The sequence below is a fragment of the Pseudorca crassidens genome, chromosome 3, assembly GCF_039906515.1.
Source record: "Pseudorca crassidens isolate mPseCra1 chromosome 3, mPseCra1.hap1, whole genome shotgun sequence".
In the NCBI taxonomy this organism is placed as follows: Eukaryota; Metazoa; Chordata; class Mammalia; order Artiodactyla; family Delphinidae; genus Pseudorca; species Pseudorca crassidens.
Genome location: NC_090298.1, coordinates 127,766,410 through 127,783,333, shown reverse-complemented (window position 1 = coordinate 127,783,333; position 16,924 = coordinate 127,766,410). Strand labels below are relative to the sequence as shown.

Genomic DNA, 16,924 nt, shown 5'->3' with positions numbered 1-16,924 from the left:
AAATATATTTATTGAACCATCCATATACACATATCCATGCTGATTCCAATGGAAAAAAAATTAAAGTTTTTCTGAAATTTTCCCTGTGGTTAACTCACAGTTGTTACTAGTTAACCGACTTTATATTAGGAGAACTTTTGAAATCTCCCCATTACCCGAGAGGAACCTACATATCATCTGGAAAACATCATTTCACTTAAGACAAGGCTTTACGCTGTTCATTCAAGATATATTTATTGATAGGTGCTATGGGAGATACAAAGATGACTCAGACACAGATCCTGCCCATAAGGAGCTTACAGTCTAGTAGGGAGGATAGAACACATACATGGGATACATGGTCAGAGCTAGGTTTCAGTAAGATGTATCTAATATCACGTAGAAAGTAGGCTGGGAATAAGAAGAGGTCAAGGAAGCTGAGAGGCCACTGAAATTATCTAAGTGAGGAGGAAGATGTGAAAGACTGCTGAGGTAGAACTGACAGGACTTAGCTGGACACTGGAGTAAGTAAGGAAACAAGAAGCAGATGACTAAGACTGAGTCTAAGGTGACTAAGACGTAAGTCTAAGTTGACTTAGACTTATGGCATGGGTGATGACAAACTGAGAACAGAGTAGGTTTGGGAATTGAAATTTGGCGCATACAATTCTTGTGCATAAACACAAAGTGCCCAGGATATACTGCGCACAATCAGAAAGAAATAGCTAAGGGCCCAGACCGGGGATGGAAGTACTTCAAAATGACCAGTGACTTCCTCCCTCCTCTGCCCACCCCTCAAAATTTCCCAACAATCCCCTCTACTATGAAATGCACAGGGCCTATAATTTACTGAATTAAGTCTGGTCTCTAGGCATGCCTCCCTTGTGAGAAAGAAAACAGAAATACATTAATTTATTAATTGAGTGAATCATCATTTACGGATGCTTTCATGTACCTCCAGGAGGAAGGAGGAATAAAGAGATTAATCCTCAAGTCCTTGTCCTCCAGGAGATTATGGTCTCATAAGGTAGGTCTGTTCTAATTCTAGGTTGAAGGGGTAAGTTATTAGCTAAGAGAAAGGTATAAAGTATTCTAGGAGCACATTTTAAAGTGAAGGTTGGGACAGAATTTCAAACAGGAGGGACAATGTGTAAGGAAAGTAGATGAGAATAAATTTGTTCCTCACTTCAAATTCTGCACAAATCAACTCCTAAAAGGGGGCTACCCTCTCGTAAGACATCTTTTCTCTTAGGGGAGAAAAAAAAAAAGCTCAAACTAGGCCTTGAAAAAAATGGCTTTGATGGTAAGAGATTTGGGAGAGATGGGGGTGGTGAGGAGAATGCAGATGCAAGTCTATCTTCAGGGAAGTGAAGGCACTTGAAGCCACGGAATCAGCCATACCTGGCTTGTTAGAGGAACCGTTAAGTAGTTCAGCATGGCTGGAGCATCCTTTCACGAAGTACAGGGAAAATCAGTGGAAAGGAAGATTAGGACCCTGATTCAAACACGGTGCTGCCAGGCACTGAACAGGGTACATGCCTAAGACCAAATTGCTGCCCCTTAGGAGCTTACAGTTATAACAATACAAGGTGGAAAAAGCACCACAATGTATAGAATGCAAAATGCTGAAGGATTTAGGAGAAAATTACAGCTGAGTTTCAGCTATTAACACATTAGGATACCCAATAGCTTTCTGACAGCTAGTAGTAAACCCATCCCTGAGGGGAACACAGTTAATGTCCTTACTGACAACAGGCCCTGGTAGAATTGGGCATTAAAACAGTTCTAAGAAAACAGAAAACTTGGGTATGAAAATGGAGCTAATGAAGCAACGGAGTAAGCATATAAAATGTGGCTCCTTCCCTTTTCTCCCCACATGCTACCCTTTAACAGCTCTGGCTTACAGAGCGAACATAGGGCAGGACTGGCAATTCCCGAATGTGCTTTAAGCTGACTTGAAACTCTGTACTAGTAATCTGGGCCATCTATCTTTTGAAAACCTAAGGGGTTATACAAATCACCTTAGTCCTTTCCAGCACTAATATTCTAAGAATTACAGGAGTCTCCTGTTTCTTGTGGTAATCATCAGTATGGGAAGAAAAACTTTATGGAACTATTCTGATGTTTCTCACTTAAAATTATGATTTTTTTCTTTTATATAAACCGTAAATGATTCCTATCCCATCAGCTAAGTTCCATGCCCACCCCACTCTTCTTCAAAACCAACATCTACCTATACGAATTTATTTTTAACATCATGTGTTCTGCATAATCTAGAGTGTACACTGAATCTTTAAAGAAACGAAGTCCCTTCTTCTTCCCTACATCCTTATGTCTTCATTTAAAAGGCCCAAATCAGGGTACATACGCTCCTCATAAAAACATTTAAGAATTTAAACCAAACCCAAAGTCAAACAGGTGACAACAAAGCTTAGGGAGATTATCAGTAACCAAAGTGGTTAATATAGCAGTAGTTAAAACTGTTTATATACATATTAAATGATACAACCATCCCTCTAACTACAACCAATAATACAGGCAAACTTCCCATAAATGGGTTTCCGAAAAATAAATACCTGCTAAAGTAATTCAACAGTGAATTTTTGGTAAGCATTGCTTACTTTTTTAAAAAACAAAAACACATTGGATACGAGTCCCTTAGGAATCTGTGACACTGGACATATTTCGAAGTAATAAACACATATGGATTTCTGTAACTATTCAGGTCACATGGTTTATGGAAGTAAGAGGAGAAATGATTTCTAATACTATTTTATTTTCCTCTCACTGGGAACTAGAAAAAGCTACCAGGTTCAAGTGGAAACTGGAAGACAGGTCGACTTCAAAAGTCATGCAATCAAAGACAGAGGCTTCCCTGGTGGCGCAGTGGTTAAGAATCTGCCTGCCAATGCAGGGGACAGGGGTTCGAGCCCTGGTCCAGGAAGATCCCACATGTCGCGGAGCAACTAAGCCCGTGAGCCACAACTACTGAGCCTGCGCTCTTGAGCCCGTGAGGCACAACTGCTGAATCCCGTGCGCCGGAACTACTGAAGCCCGCATGCATAGAGCCTGTGCTCCGCAACAAGAGAAGCCACCGCAATGAGAAGTCCGCGCACCGCAACGAAGAGCAGCCCCTGCTCGCCGCAACTAGAGAAAGCCCGCCCGCAGCAAGAAAGACCCAACACAGCCAAAAATAAATTAAAAAAAAAAAGGAAAACAACTTTGATTCTAAGCCAATACATAAGCATAATCATAAGCAAAACTGGTTAAGGGCTGTAGGCCACCTTTAATCAACTTCTCACTCAACTCACTCAGGCCATTATGAAAGACTGCTTCATGAGAGCATGAGCAAAGCAGTCTAATTTCAGCATCATCCTAAGTTAGATACATACCTACTAAAAAGAATGAAAATAAAAGTTTTATCTCACACGTGCCACCATTTCTTCTTTAATTCAGTCTAGCAAGAGTTCACAAGCCTATCTATGGTCCCCAGAACCTCGATATTAAAGTAAACAAATTCTAAAAGGTATTACTACCTTAAAACCACAAATCCTTGTTTAATTATCTAGTACAATATGGCCATTACTTGATGAGCAACTTTAACCTACAACCCCATCCCACATAAGACATTGCTAAGTTGCTAACACACTCTTTAAGGTTTCTAAAACATTTGCGAAAGTACCTCTAACTGTCCACTGCCCATCTGTGGTATATTATATTAGGCAGTTAGCTAGAACCCCAATTTCAAATAAATGCTGAACTTGCTTCTTTTACAAGGTTCAAAATTGCTAAACTGAAACTTCAACAATTATCTAATTTGTATGCAGTTCCTGCAGAGATTCTTTCAAGTAGCACAAAAATAAAACTTTAATATAAAAGATATTTTTAGATCAGTAGATTTGACAAATGCAATCATTTACTTAAAATAAGCCACAACATGAACAATGGTCTACAAATTTAAACCTCATAGAAAGAAATTTTCATATGGATTCGAACAAATTGTTTTCTATAAAGTGCCACGTTTTCCACTAAATCATTCAACTCTACAAAGGTTTTCAAATATAAAAGGGATGAAGAAAAGCATCAGAGGATGGCAGTTATAAGCAAAACACAACTGTTATAAACTCATCTGTATGATGCTGATAAAAATATTACTTCCATATCTAGATTAAATTGTATCAAATGTATTATCAAACCAGATGAGAAAATAATCTTGTAACTCAATATTACTGTGTTACCATACAGTCTGCAAAGCCCTACAAAATCAATGTTTATGCATCTACTTTACCCTAAAGGAAATGGAGAACAGTAATGCTAACCTTGATCCGAATGTTTGCAGACTCAAGTCTCTATACTGTAGTTATTTCATGCCCTATGCCCCTAATGTCATTCAAATATAAATAGGTAGGCATTATGGTTTTAGAGAAAAAGCAAGAGTTTTGGAAGCCAATCTGCTCCTAAGCTACATGGATGACTTTGAGGCCTCTGATGTCATTTCTTCATCTATTACTTTGGGAGAAATCGCACCTAACCCACAGGGTTATAGTTGTGAAAATTTAGTTGTCTAACCTAAAACTAAAGTGCAATTCAACTAACACTGTGGTAGTAACCTACTCATCCAAAGCCAAGTAAGTATTTTTGCATTATCCATTTCACCGCTCCACAGCAACAGCTCAAAAAGTTGAGAACACAGGAGACACAAGCCCAACCTCAGCACAAAAGCAAACAAAATTATTTTTGTACAACCAAGATCTATTTATTTTCAACAGATCTTAAAAGAGACCCACTGAACCAAACTAGTCTTACCTAGCTAAAATATTCATGGGTGAATTAAACTCAGTAAAGAACTGCATGTTGGGCCATTCCTACAGATGAAAAATTATGTTGAATGTGATGAGTTGATGCTGTCTACAAGAAAATCTTGCCCTAATCTATTTTATTTTCACTCTTTAACTGTGAAATATGTGAATATATGTGTATCTAGGGTGACATGTCTATTCCATCAGCAATAATGTAATCGATGATAGCTGGATACTTAATAGTGTTAACCATGACGCTAAATCCTATTTATAAAGTCCAATGCTAATCAAAACACCATAATATCCCAATTATGATAACTTGAAATTATTGAAGCAATCTTTTCTTTTCTGAAATTATGCAGTAATCCCCTGCAATAAATTACAAGCAGCATCTAGTACATTGCTACTACCTCTCCAAATTAAAAAAAAAACACACAATTGGTACAGATAAAGGAAAGCTGAGATTATTACTTACAGTAGTTGTTACTATAATTCCTGAGAGAGATTTACTTGCTAATTTGTTTATTTTTCTGAGGCTCTATTTCAGAGGAAGGACAACTTTCACTGCAGTTGCCCTAGTCCACCATTCCACCCACCATGAATTATAGGAGTAGGGACTACCTGTGTTCTCAATGGGGTTGCTTCATTTTCAAAGGGCACTTGGCACCACTGGCCCCCACCCAGCAAACCCTAGATGCAGGGTATGCATCTCCCTCTACCCCCAACCCACCAAAAATCCCACACATTTCTGCATGTCCTCTAGGATATAGTAACAGCCCCAAGTGGAGAAACACTGCACCTAGTTAGTGCCCTTAAAGCTCTGTTCTGAGGAAGAAGAACTTTTTGAAATGTACGGTTTAGTATTCACTTATGAAAAATGGTTTCTAGGTTATCTATAATTTATCACCAAACACTTACTGCAACTCAATTTTTTTCTCAAAAATAACTCAGGCTAAATTTTCTTCTTTCTACCACAAGCTTAATATAAGCTACGAAAGTACAAGCTGAATTTCTTCCAATTATCACTGGCCTGGGCCAAATGAAGTGGTTACCAATTAGTTATTTAAACTGACCCAAAACACAGCCATGTGACTCAGTTATAAAAGTTTCTTTATGTGAAAGAAATGTTGCCAATTTTCAAATATTTGAGGTACTGAGGGTCAACTGATAACATCAAACTTCATTTTAGTTTAAGGCTACACCCTTCAGCAAACCTAGAGTTTCCCAGTAACAGCAAAACAAACATTCCTATTCCTACTAATATTCTATCCTCAAACAATAGTTCTAAAGATGAATACTGTTAAGAAAACAAATAAGTTAAACTTGACAAGCTCATTGCCCTTCGATTAATGACAAGTTATCATGCAAAGGCTTGCTTCACAAATGTGTGAACAAAACCTTCCCCCATCTCCCTAAGAGCACTCAACAGTAATATACTATGCAAAACGAGTATTAGTCTATATTGGCAGATTAAATTTTCTTCCAGAAACATTTTAATAAAAATTGGCCATTTCTGGGCTTCCCTGGTGGCACCGTGGTTGAGAGTCCGCCTGCCGATGCAGGGGACACGGGTTCGTGCCCCGGTCTGGGAGGATCCCACATGCTGTGGAGCGGCTGGGCCCGTGAGCCATGGCTGCTGAGCCTGCGCGTCCGGAGCCTGTGCTCCGCAACGGGAGAGGCCACAACAGTGAGAGGCCCGCGTACCACAAAGAAAAAAAAAAAAAAAAATTGGCCATTTCCAAGAAACACTCACTGCATGCCCACCAATAAAAGGGAAGCATAACAAAATAGAAAATTTACCATATGGCTATGATTTAAGAAAAAAAACTAGTGCACACTCAAGCACACCAGCGAAGTCCAATATTAAAGTCACATTCTTTCTTACGGGCCACGATTAGGATTCTGAAGAGACACTGAAATAAAACTTAATACAAATGCTGAACTACTCAGGTCAAAGAACCTCTACAGAAGCATCTGACCTCAAAAGCATTCCAGTTTGAGACTCAATTTCAGAATAAGGCATAACAAATGAACACAAGACATACAGGGTGAAAGAGGGATTCTATAATTCCCAACATACTCTGAACCTAATAGAACAAATCTAAGTTTATTTTTTTTATTATTATTTTTCTTTTAAACAATTGCCAAGACTGGAATCAAAGATAAATAGAAGGCACAACAGTTTTGCTCTGGTTTTGTGTTATTCAGATTTTTGAATTTTTTGGGGGTCTTTTTGGTTTTTTTTTAACAAATACAAATTAAACATGAAAAAACTCTACTTCAAAAAAAAAATCTAACAGTTCAAGAAAAGCTTATCAGTTGCATTCTAGACATTTAAAACCTATCTCACAGTTTAAATTTCAATGGTAAAAACAGGTTTTGGAACTGTTCTGCAACCACGTATCCAAAGAAGAACTCTACTAACACCTTTTATTCAGTTTTTAACCATACCAGAGAGAATCTAAATTGTCAATTTTTCCAACGGCAATTTTTCCACACCAGAAGGTAGTTATGACTCTCAAAGAAGAGACAATTTGGGTTCTTCCTGCCTTCAAAATGTTTATCAAATCCTGTAATTCTCACAGGCTTTTGAAACATGTAGAAAATAAGTAAGAAATATTCCAATGAATGAAACATACCAAATGTCAGTAATAAGCAAGACACATTCCTTTGGGGAAACTGTTAAAAAAAAATGCAGTCTATATGCAAATAAAGCAAGGAAACGCAGTCTTTTTTTTTTCTTCTTTAAAAATCCACTTTTCCTAAAATATCATTCCACAAAACTGGAAGTGAAGGACTAAAAGGTGGAGGGGTGGGGGTGAGAGGGGAAGGGGCACACACCAGTAACACAAAAAGTAGAATTGTACAAACTTAAGCAGTTTATCATAGACTAGGATCAGATTCCAAGATACCAAAAGGTTGGCTGAAGAAATCACCATTCTGTGGGAGCTAGGATTTGTACTGCTGCCTGAAGATCGGTGAAGAGCAATTCACTGCCTTGGAGCAATGCCCCTTCCCACTCCAAATCCTGGTTTCTGCACCATGCCTCCACGGGGTGGGCCTCTCATCCCACCACCCAGCCCACCTCGAGGGCCTCCAGGTCCCCGAAGGCGGTTATCTCGGCGGTCTCCTTCCCGGGCGGCTCGAGTCTTCTTTTCTTCCACATTCAGACGGACCTCACCTCTGAACATGATGGGCTGTAAGAACCAAGGTGAACAGACTTACAGAGTGCTTATGGGCTACTGACTACCAAAGACAAAACAAAGCTATAAAACCAAGACAAAACAAGGAACCAGCAGGTTACAAATCACCTACGTGCTCACAGCGCAGTTTTTTGTCTCAAACTCAGAACACATAATTTTCCCACTAACAGATACATGGAAAAGCAGTTAGGTATGCAAGCTAGTTCAAAAGTCAAAAAGTCAATTTAAACAGTGCAGCAGAGTAACTCTCTTTGTACTTATTAAAGCACATCTTATATTCCCACAGAATTATATAAATAGAATATAAATAAAAATTGCCACCTTCTCCATGGATTGGGAGGCTTAGAATAAAATCCCATCATCACCTAATGTGGAAAGACTTTGCTGCACATGTTTATGCAAAGTACATATATGTCTCAAAAACATCATGAATTTCATCTAAATATAATCTTAAAATGCTATTTGCCTGAACAGAATTTGGGAAAATACTGAAGATACTAAAGATACCAGATCTTAGTGCAGGAAAAAAAAGAAACTTCCCACTATGTCTTGGGCTTTCTTTTTTGCCAAGAGAAGTACAGCAAACAAAGGGTTACTCAAGATTCCAATGAACTCAATTTACGCTCCTTGCTGGTACTCAGTGGTTTTCTACTGTAATATTTTTTAAAATAAATATCTAACAGTACTTACTACGCAGAGAAGTATTCTATATACTTCACTTTTATTATCTCATTTAATCTTCAGAACAACCCTTTCAAGGTTGTTAGCACACCTATTTTATAGAGACCAGCAAACTATGCGCCAGGGAGGTTAAGGAACAAGACTGCACGGGTCACAAGGCTAGTGAGAGACAGAAGAGCAATGTAAACCAAGGCATCCTGACAGGAAAGCATGAGCTCTGAACCGACACAGCATGGTCAGACACCACGGTCATATTCTATGAGCTATTTCTGTACTCATAAAAAATTACTGAAGGGGGTTTCCCTGGTAGCACAGTGGTTAAGACTCTGCGCTCCCAATGCAGGGGACCCGGGTTCGATCCCTGGTCAGGGAACTAGATCCCACATGCATGCCGCAACCAGGAGTTTGCATGCTACAGCTAAGGAGTCAGACAGCCACAACTAAGGAGCCTGCCTGCTGCAACTAAGGAGCCAGCAAGCCACAACTAAGGAGCCCGCCTGCTGCAACTAAGGAGCCAGCAAGCCACAACTAAGGAGCCCGCCTGCCGCAACTAAGACCCGATGCAACCAAATAAATAAATAAATATTTAAAAATTAAGAACAAACCAAAACAAAAAAAAGTCTAAAAAAATTCTGAAGGGAGTATGGTAGACTTCTACCAATACAGTGAGGTGAGGGAAAGGCAAGCTACATCTGAAGTCACCAGAGTTCACAGGAATGATCTGAAAGTGCATGTAAGGAAACATGCATGGGGGTGGGGCGGGGGAGCCTCTTTTGAGCTCTGACTCTAAAGTGAATTTTAAATTCTGATTAAATATATACTTATATTTGTACATTTATAAGTATTTTAACACAAATTTACAAATATTTATATATATATATATTTTTTTATATACACAGCATATAAATCACACACATTAATGTGAAGTGCTGTTCCTGGTAATGTTCTAGATACAATGGGAAAAATAAAATCATTTAAAGTCTGAAAGATAAGGAGAGGTTAGGACTGCGGATATTTTAAAAGGTAGTTATAGAAGATACCTCTATGGAGGTATCACAAGGATAGAAGCAATCTGAATGAAAAAAGGTAGCAGACATACAGCCCACTTTCTGAGGAAATTTACCTCAACAATTTCTATGCATAATGATGCCATGCCTTACCCACAGGGGTTAAATGAAACACCAAAGCCCTCATCTTGGATAATTAACTGGAAGCAAGCTATCCGGCCTGACCTTGTTTGGCCCCACAGGAGTATCATACCCTCTAAGAAAATACAAAGTCAAGGCTGCACCAAAAAGTGTGGCCCCTGGATCTATTGTACGCTCAATGGTGGATTTACCAACAAAGCCTACTGGACATCTCTGTGTTCAGTATTCTGTGTCCTGGGTGACATAAGCCATATTCTCTCCACACTTCTCAGGGTTTTGCAGGAGATGCTTCACAAAAGTAGTGGCCCAACAGTTTGATAGACAATGCACATTTCAGATTAAGGCTAACTTAATGTTATGACCACAACATTAAACTTTGTAATATACCCATTAACATTCTGGAGAGCATCAGAGGTTCTGGAGAACCTCTGGGAAATAATGATCTACAACATTTCTAACTAACATGGTTAATAAAATGTGTAAGTTTTAAATGGCAGAGACTGAAAGCAGATTAGTGATTGCCAGGGGCTGGGGAGAGAGGATATGGGGAAAAACTGCTCAATGAGTAAGGGACTTACTTTTAATGAAAATGTTTTGCAACTAGATAGGTGATGGTTGCACAACAATGTGTATTAAATGCCAATGAGTTGCACACTGTATTATTATTATTATTTTTTTTTTTTTTGCTGTAGCAAGCCTCTCACTGTTGTGGCCTCTCTCACTGCGGAGCACAGGCTCCAGACGCGCAGGCTCAGCAGCCAAGGCTCACAGGCCCGGCCGCTCTGCGGCACGTGAGATCCTCCCGGACCTGGGCACGAACCCGTGTCCCCTGCATCGGCAGGCGGACTCTCAACCACTGCACCACCAGGGAAGCCCTGTATTATTTTTTAATGAAATTTTTTGTTTTGTTTTGTTAATTTGTCTTTGGCCACGCTGGATCTTCATGGCTGTGTGCAGGCTTTTGCTAGTTGCACAGAGCAGGGGCTACTCTTCGTTGTAGTGTGCAGGCTTCTCATTCCAGTGGGTTCTCTTGCTATGGAGCACAGGCTCTAGGCACATGGGCTTCAGTAGTTGCAGCACGCGGGCTCAGTAGTTGCGGCACATGGGCCCTAGAGCAAACGGGCTTCAGTAGTTGTGGCGCATGGGCTCAGTTGCTGCAGCGCACAGGCTCTAGAGTACACAGGCCTCAGTAGTTGTGGTGCACAGGCTCAGTGGCTGTGGCTCGCGGGCCCTAGAGCGCAGACTCAGTAGTTGTGGCACATGGGCTTAGTTACTCCGCGGCGTGTGGGATCCTCCCAGACCAGGGCTCAAACCCATGTCCCCTGCATTGGCAGGCAGATTCTTAACCACTGCACCAACAAGGAAGTCTTGAACTTTAAAATGGTTAATTTTGTTATGTGAATTTCACCTCAATCGAAAAAAAAGTGAGGTCTTAAAACTCCCACACCCATCTCAGTAAATTAACAGTATTTACACCTTTGTCCTTCTCTACTACTACAGAAAGTGGTTTTTGCTAATGAAAGACGTGGGGGAAGGAAAGGGCTCTTTTTTTTTTTTTTTTTTTTTTTTGCGGTACATGGGCCTCTCACTGTTGTGGCCTTCCCGTTGCGGAGCACAGGCTCCGGACGTGCAGGCTCAGCGGCCATGGCTCAAGGGCCTAGCCGCTCCGTGGCATGTGGGATCTTCCCAGACCGGGGCGCAAACCCGTGTCCCCTGCATCGGCAGGCAGACTCTCAACCACTGCGCCACCAGGGAAGCCCAGGAACGGTCTCTTTAAGAACACAGAAATAAGATTCTGATTCTACAAATCCCTCTATTATTAGAAAAGTACTGTTAATAAAAGTGCCTTAAGGTAGGGTGACTCCAAACCCAGACAACTTATAGAACAAAAGAAGTTCCTCATAGTTATACCCAAACAGTTATATATGAAGACTACAAATATACCTGCTAAACAAACTGATTCTAAGTTATCTTAGCTAAAAGTAACATAATATTTAATTCATCACTTACACCAGAAGCCACTAAGCCACTACCAAAGAAAGGAACTGCATAAATCTCAGTGCATTGGTTACCATAGTTATTTCATTCTCCATCATGCACATATTCAAAAAGTACATTATTTGGATGGCAGTTTTGTTTTTCTAACTCCCAGGCAGTTCTTTTAATAATGGTTAAACATGATGGAAAATATTACCCAGACATGTTGGAATAAACTGCGCTTTACATACAAGACACAGTTTTAAGGATGAATACATTAAAAGACCAAAGATACAGAAAATCAAGATGAAAAACTGCTTACCCTGTTGCTAAGCACCTTCTGAACAGGCTCAGAATCATCAAACACAACGAACCCAAAATTGGGTAATTTCCCACCGCTGTTAATACGCAGCTCTACCACATTCCCATAATCTGCAAGTGGAACACAGATTCTCAAATAACTTAGAACATTTCCTTTAAGTATTACACGCGCACTGTCCAATGAAAGCCACTAGTAACACATGGTTACAAAGCATGTGAATTGTGGCTACTCCAAAATAAGATGTGCCCTACGTGCAACATACACACTGGATTTCAAAGACTTAGGATAGGCTGATGGAAAGTATCTCATGTTTGTACATATTAAGATGATGTCTTAGATACACTGGGTTAAATATTAAAATTAAATTATCCAGGTTCTTTTTGCCTTTTAAAATGTTACTACAAAACTTAAAATTATAAATGTGGCTCATCTGTTTCTATTGGATAGCACTGTATTAAATGAATCTAGTATTTAAAACTCAATAACCTACTTTGAAAAAAATCTTTAAGCTCTGATTTGTCCACCTCATGAGGCAGGTTGCCGATAAAGAGTTGGTGACTGTCAGGGTGTCTCACGATTCTTCGGGGTTCAACGTCACCTTGCTCACCAGCCTCACGGACTGAAGAGGAAACAAAAGCAGGAAGGAATGAGAAAGAGGACACCTTTACATGACTGTTCCATTCAACAGTTCTCTCTACCCCTAAATACAGGCAATTCCATTAACTCCACAACATATTTTTTAAAATCTAAGTACACGCAAACATCAACTACCCTCCCAAAACAAGCTCTCACCCTCAACAGGCTCAGACTAAAGAAGCCACCCTTCTGAGCTCTCACCTGGTCTAGGTCCCCTCTGGGGAGGAACATTTATTCGCTGTTCTCGCACCCTTTGATCCCTCTGAGGCCTCTGCGGTGGAATCTGAGATTCAGGCTTAGACTCCGGACGAGGCTAAAAAATGTGTAACGTTAACTTTTGTGTAAGAACAAAGCAAACTTACCTTTTATTCTTGTGAAGTATCCTAGCTCACAATAAGGTTTAAACTAGAAAATGACAACTCCCTCATTCTCTCACACACACACACAAAAAAACACATTAAAAATCACCTGGTAACACAGATGTAGAGAACAAACGTATGGACACCAAGGGGAAAAAGTGGCAGGGGCGGGGGCTGGTGGTGTGATGAATTGGGTGATTGGGATTGACATGTATACATTGATGTGTATAAAACTGATGACTAATAAGAACCTGCTGTATAAAAAAATTAAATTAAAAAATAAAAAAAAAATCACCTTGTACCCTTCTCCTCTGCCTTATTCATTAAACCTCTGTGAAATCACATTACACAAAAATACAAGTAAATTTGCCTAATATGCAAGCTTAATTAGAAACTCACCTGTGAAGCTGGTACTTTAACAACATGAGGTGGTATCCCAGTAACTGGAACAGCTCCACTGGGTGGAAGGTTCTTACTGGTCACAGATGCCCAAGAAAATGTCTAAGGGAACACACCAACGTCAGTTGATTACACTACTTATCACAACAATATAAAAGGTATTAGCTTTTGGGCTTCCCTGGTGGTGCAGTGGTTAAGAATCCGCCTACCAATGCAGGGTACACGGGTTCAAGCCCTAGGCCGGGAAGATCCCACATGCCACGGAGCAACTAAGCCCATGTGCCACAACTACTGAGCCTGCGCTCTAGAGCCTGCGAGCCACACCTACTGAAGCCTGGGCACGCAGAGCCCGTGCTCCGCAATTAGAGAAGCCACCGCAATGAGAAGTCCACGCACCACAACCAAGAGTAGCTCCCGCTTGCCGCAACTAGAGAAAGACCACACACAACAAAGACTCAACACAGCAATAAATAAATAAAAATTTTAAAAAAAGGTATTAACTTTTGAATTCTTGTATTATTACATGCGCATCTCATTTGCAGAGGCAAGATGGAATTTATTAGTAACTTGAGATTCCTTTTCCCCTCTACTTAAAATTTAGTACTAAAATTCTTAGGACTAATCAAGTATCAGCAAAGTATGAGAGGCTACTTTCACATAATTTCAAGTTTGTGAATCAAAGAAAATTCTCCTTCCAAAACCAGCTCTTCCTCCTATGATTCTCTCAATCTATAACCCAATTACACCAACTTTAGAATCTTCTTGAGTTATATCAATCAATACCAAAATCACCAAATCCTATTATTTACATCTTAAATCTCTTCTCCAGCTCCACTGCCATGACCCTAATCCAAGATGTCATTACCTCTCTCCAGAACTACTATAATTAAGCCACCTAAGTTGTCATCCATTCTCAATCCAGCCAACCTACTTTTCCACCTGCAAGCTAAAGTGATTTCACCATTTCTCTTTCCTACTCACCCAGAAGCTTCCAGAGACCAAGAACTCTATCTACTTTACTGACAGTTCCCATACCTAGAACAATGCCTAACGCAAAGACACTTGAAATAACTGTTAGAGAAACGGCATTACAAGAACCCTGGCCCCATAAATACAGCACTAAAACATATTCCTTCAAGGAGCATCAACTGTAAAGGTTCTGTTCAGTTATCATCTTGATGTGACTCAGGGACAGTAACTGAAAATCTTCAAACTTTTCAAATCAGGTATTCTGATTAGAAAAGTAGTTATACTTGAGCAATTTGTTTCTACTTGTACTATAAAGTTGTCCTCAATTAGATTTCATAGAAAAGGGCAGGAAAAGTCTGTTGTGCCATGTTATTTTTCAAAGATAGACTATCACTTATTTAACAAGCACACAATAATCTGCAATTTGAAAGATGTAATATTAAAAAGGTTTGTTGATGCAGTGATAAAATAGCACCTGAAATTTCTGGTCTAAAAAGTATTCAAGTTTCCTTAGAGGAGGGGAAAAACTACTTTTGATTTTAGAAAGCAATATGCATCTTACTTCTTATCTGAGGTATGGCTCAATATGGAAGAAACTTCCCTAAACAACCAATATGAAAATGTACCTACAAAAGGCAACCAAGCAACAATAAAGAAGAAGAGAGATTTTTAAAAATAGAAGTGGAATAAAAATGAAGACGCATTGCATACTCTCAAGTCCTCCTGCACTGTCTGGGCTATGTCTGCAGGCGCTGGAGAAGAACTCTTCTGAGCATCCTCAGGAGCAGTTTCTTCCAATACTGGCTCAGACTTTTCCTCTTGGACTTCAGACACAGGTTCTTGCTCTGGCTCTGGTTCAGGATCAGGCTCTGGTTCAGCAACAGGTTCTTCTAAATGTTCTTCTAAGTCATTGCTTTCATGGTAAAATTTGAGAAATATCATTCTGCTTCCGTTGATTTAGCAAGAAATTCCTAGAGACCTGCACCTAAAAAACATAGCTCTCTCCTCCCCAAAAAGATCTAAGAATTATGTATTTGCGTATGAAAACAAGACAACTTTTTAGAAAAGCCCTCAGTGAGCAAATCTTAACTGCAGTCAGATTTGCTAAATTCTGATTAAGCAAATGCATCAAACAGATCAAAATGAACCAGAGCAGTGTTTCTCAGAATCCCAAAATTATTACAATTTACCTATCACATATCACAAAACTCTAATAGGCTGTGGGGAGGTGGAAAGGTACAGTTTCAGTTTTTTCAAGATAAAAATTTCTAGAGATCTGCTGCACAATCACGTGCATATACTTAACACTACTATAAAGTACACTTAAAAATGGTTAAGAAGGTAAATTTTATGTTATGTGGTTTTTAGTATCAAAATTTTTTCTCACAAAAACACACAAGGAATTTTGGAGGGAAAAAAAACCCATCAGTTGTGATTCAGAATAGTTCTTAAACTTCCACATAAGTCACTTTAACAAACTGCAGATGCTTCCCCCCACCGGAAATTCTAATTTGATAAGTTTGTGGTAGGACAACAAATCTTCATTTTCAACCAGCAACCCAGGTGAGTAAAGTCAGTCCCATCACCACACCTTGAGACACTTTTGAGAGTATCCTTTAAGCACTGAATATTAACATTAAGGGTATCACAGGGCAACAAGTAAATACTAATTTATATTGCTATCCAACATATTTCTGTTCCAGTTGCAGATTAAAAAAAACCTAAGATACAGTCACACATTTGTCTGAGCTAATAAATGAAGTTCTTTATTGTTACTTAACTCATGTCTGAATTTTTGTCAATTTATGTCTAAGTCCTTGTACACCTTGCATCTCAAAAAAAGCACTTAAAGCTATGCCTTGATGTATTAAATACTTGATAACCGAAAAGCAACTGATGGATACTATTTAAGTAGTCCTCAGACTGCAATCTATATTAAACAAGTTATATATTTATGTTACATACCAAAAGCAAAACCTTTCTTCTGGGAAATTATCACTATTTTCTGAGATAATTCTCAGCATCATGGCTGCCCTCCAACAAACAGAAAGACTAAACAACTCAAATTCTCATGCAGCTCTGGACAGATGAACAAAGTTTTCCTTACCTGACAGTTTGATCATAGAAAGTTCCAGAATCATCAGGTACCACCTCAGGTGTCTGCTGTCTTTCTTCAGGTTCCTCTACTTCTTCTTCAGATTCTAAATGAGAAAAGAAATTTAACATATTTGTGCTCACTTAACTCACAAATATATTCACTTGCACAATGTTCATCATGATAAAAAAGGCAATGAAATAAGAACAGTACACATACATAAAAAGATAAAGAAAATTGGGTAAAATCATGACGTAGGCTTTAAGGACAGAATTAAGGTCATCGTAATGTTTGGGTTACAAGCATGGAGTCTGAGGTCATATTGCCAGTAATCCAACGAAGGTTCTACCACCTAAC

The 16,924-nt window shown here is 39.3% G+C and overlaps 1 protein-coding gene across 5 annotated transcripts in view; it reads right to left on the bottom strand.

Moving 5' to 3' along the window:
* Window positions 1-208: 208 nt before the first annotated feature.
* The window catches only part of G3BP1 (G3BP stress granule assembly factor 1), a 38,255-nt gene continuing 21,539 nt past the window's right edge, over window positions 209-16,924 (bottom strand). For all 5 annotated transcript variants that reach the window (XM_067732342.1, XM_067732343.1, XM_067732341.1 and 2 more), the window contains 7 exons: window positions 16,580-16,673; window positions 15,184-15,385; window positions 13,504-13,605; window positions 12,947-13,058; window positions 12,600-12,728; window positions 12,110-12,219; window positions 209-7,975 (listed from right to left, as the gene is read on the bottom strand). In XM_067732342.1, coding sequence (XP_067588443.1) covers window positions 7,769-7,975; window positions 12,110-12,219; window positions 12,600-12,728; window positions 12,947-13,058; window positions 13,504-13,605; window positions 15,184-15,385; window positions 16,580-16,673 — 956 coding nt within the window. In that variant the 3' untranslated portion in view covers window positions 209-7,768. The remainder of the gene's footprint in view (window positions 7,976-12,109; window positions 12,220-12,599; window positions 12,729-12,946; window positions 13,059-13,503; window positions 13,606-15,183; window positions 15,386-16,579; window positions 16,674-16,924) is intronic.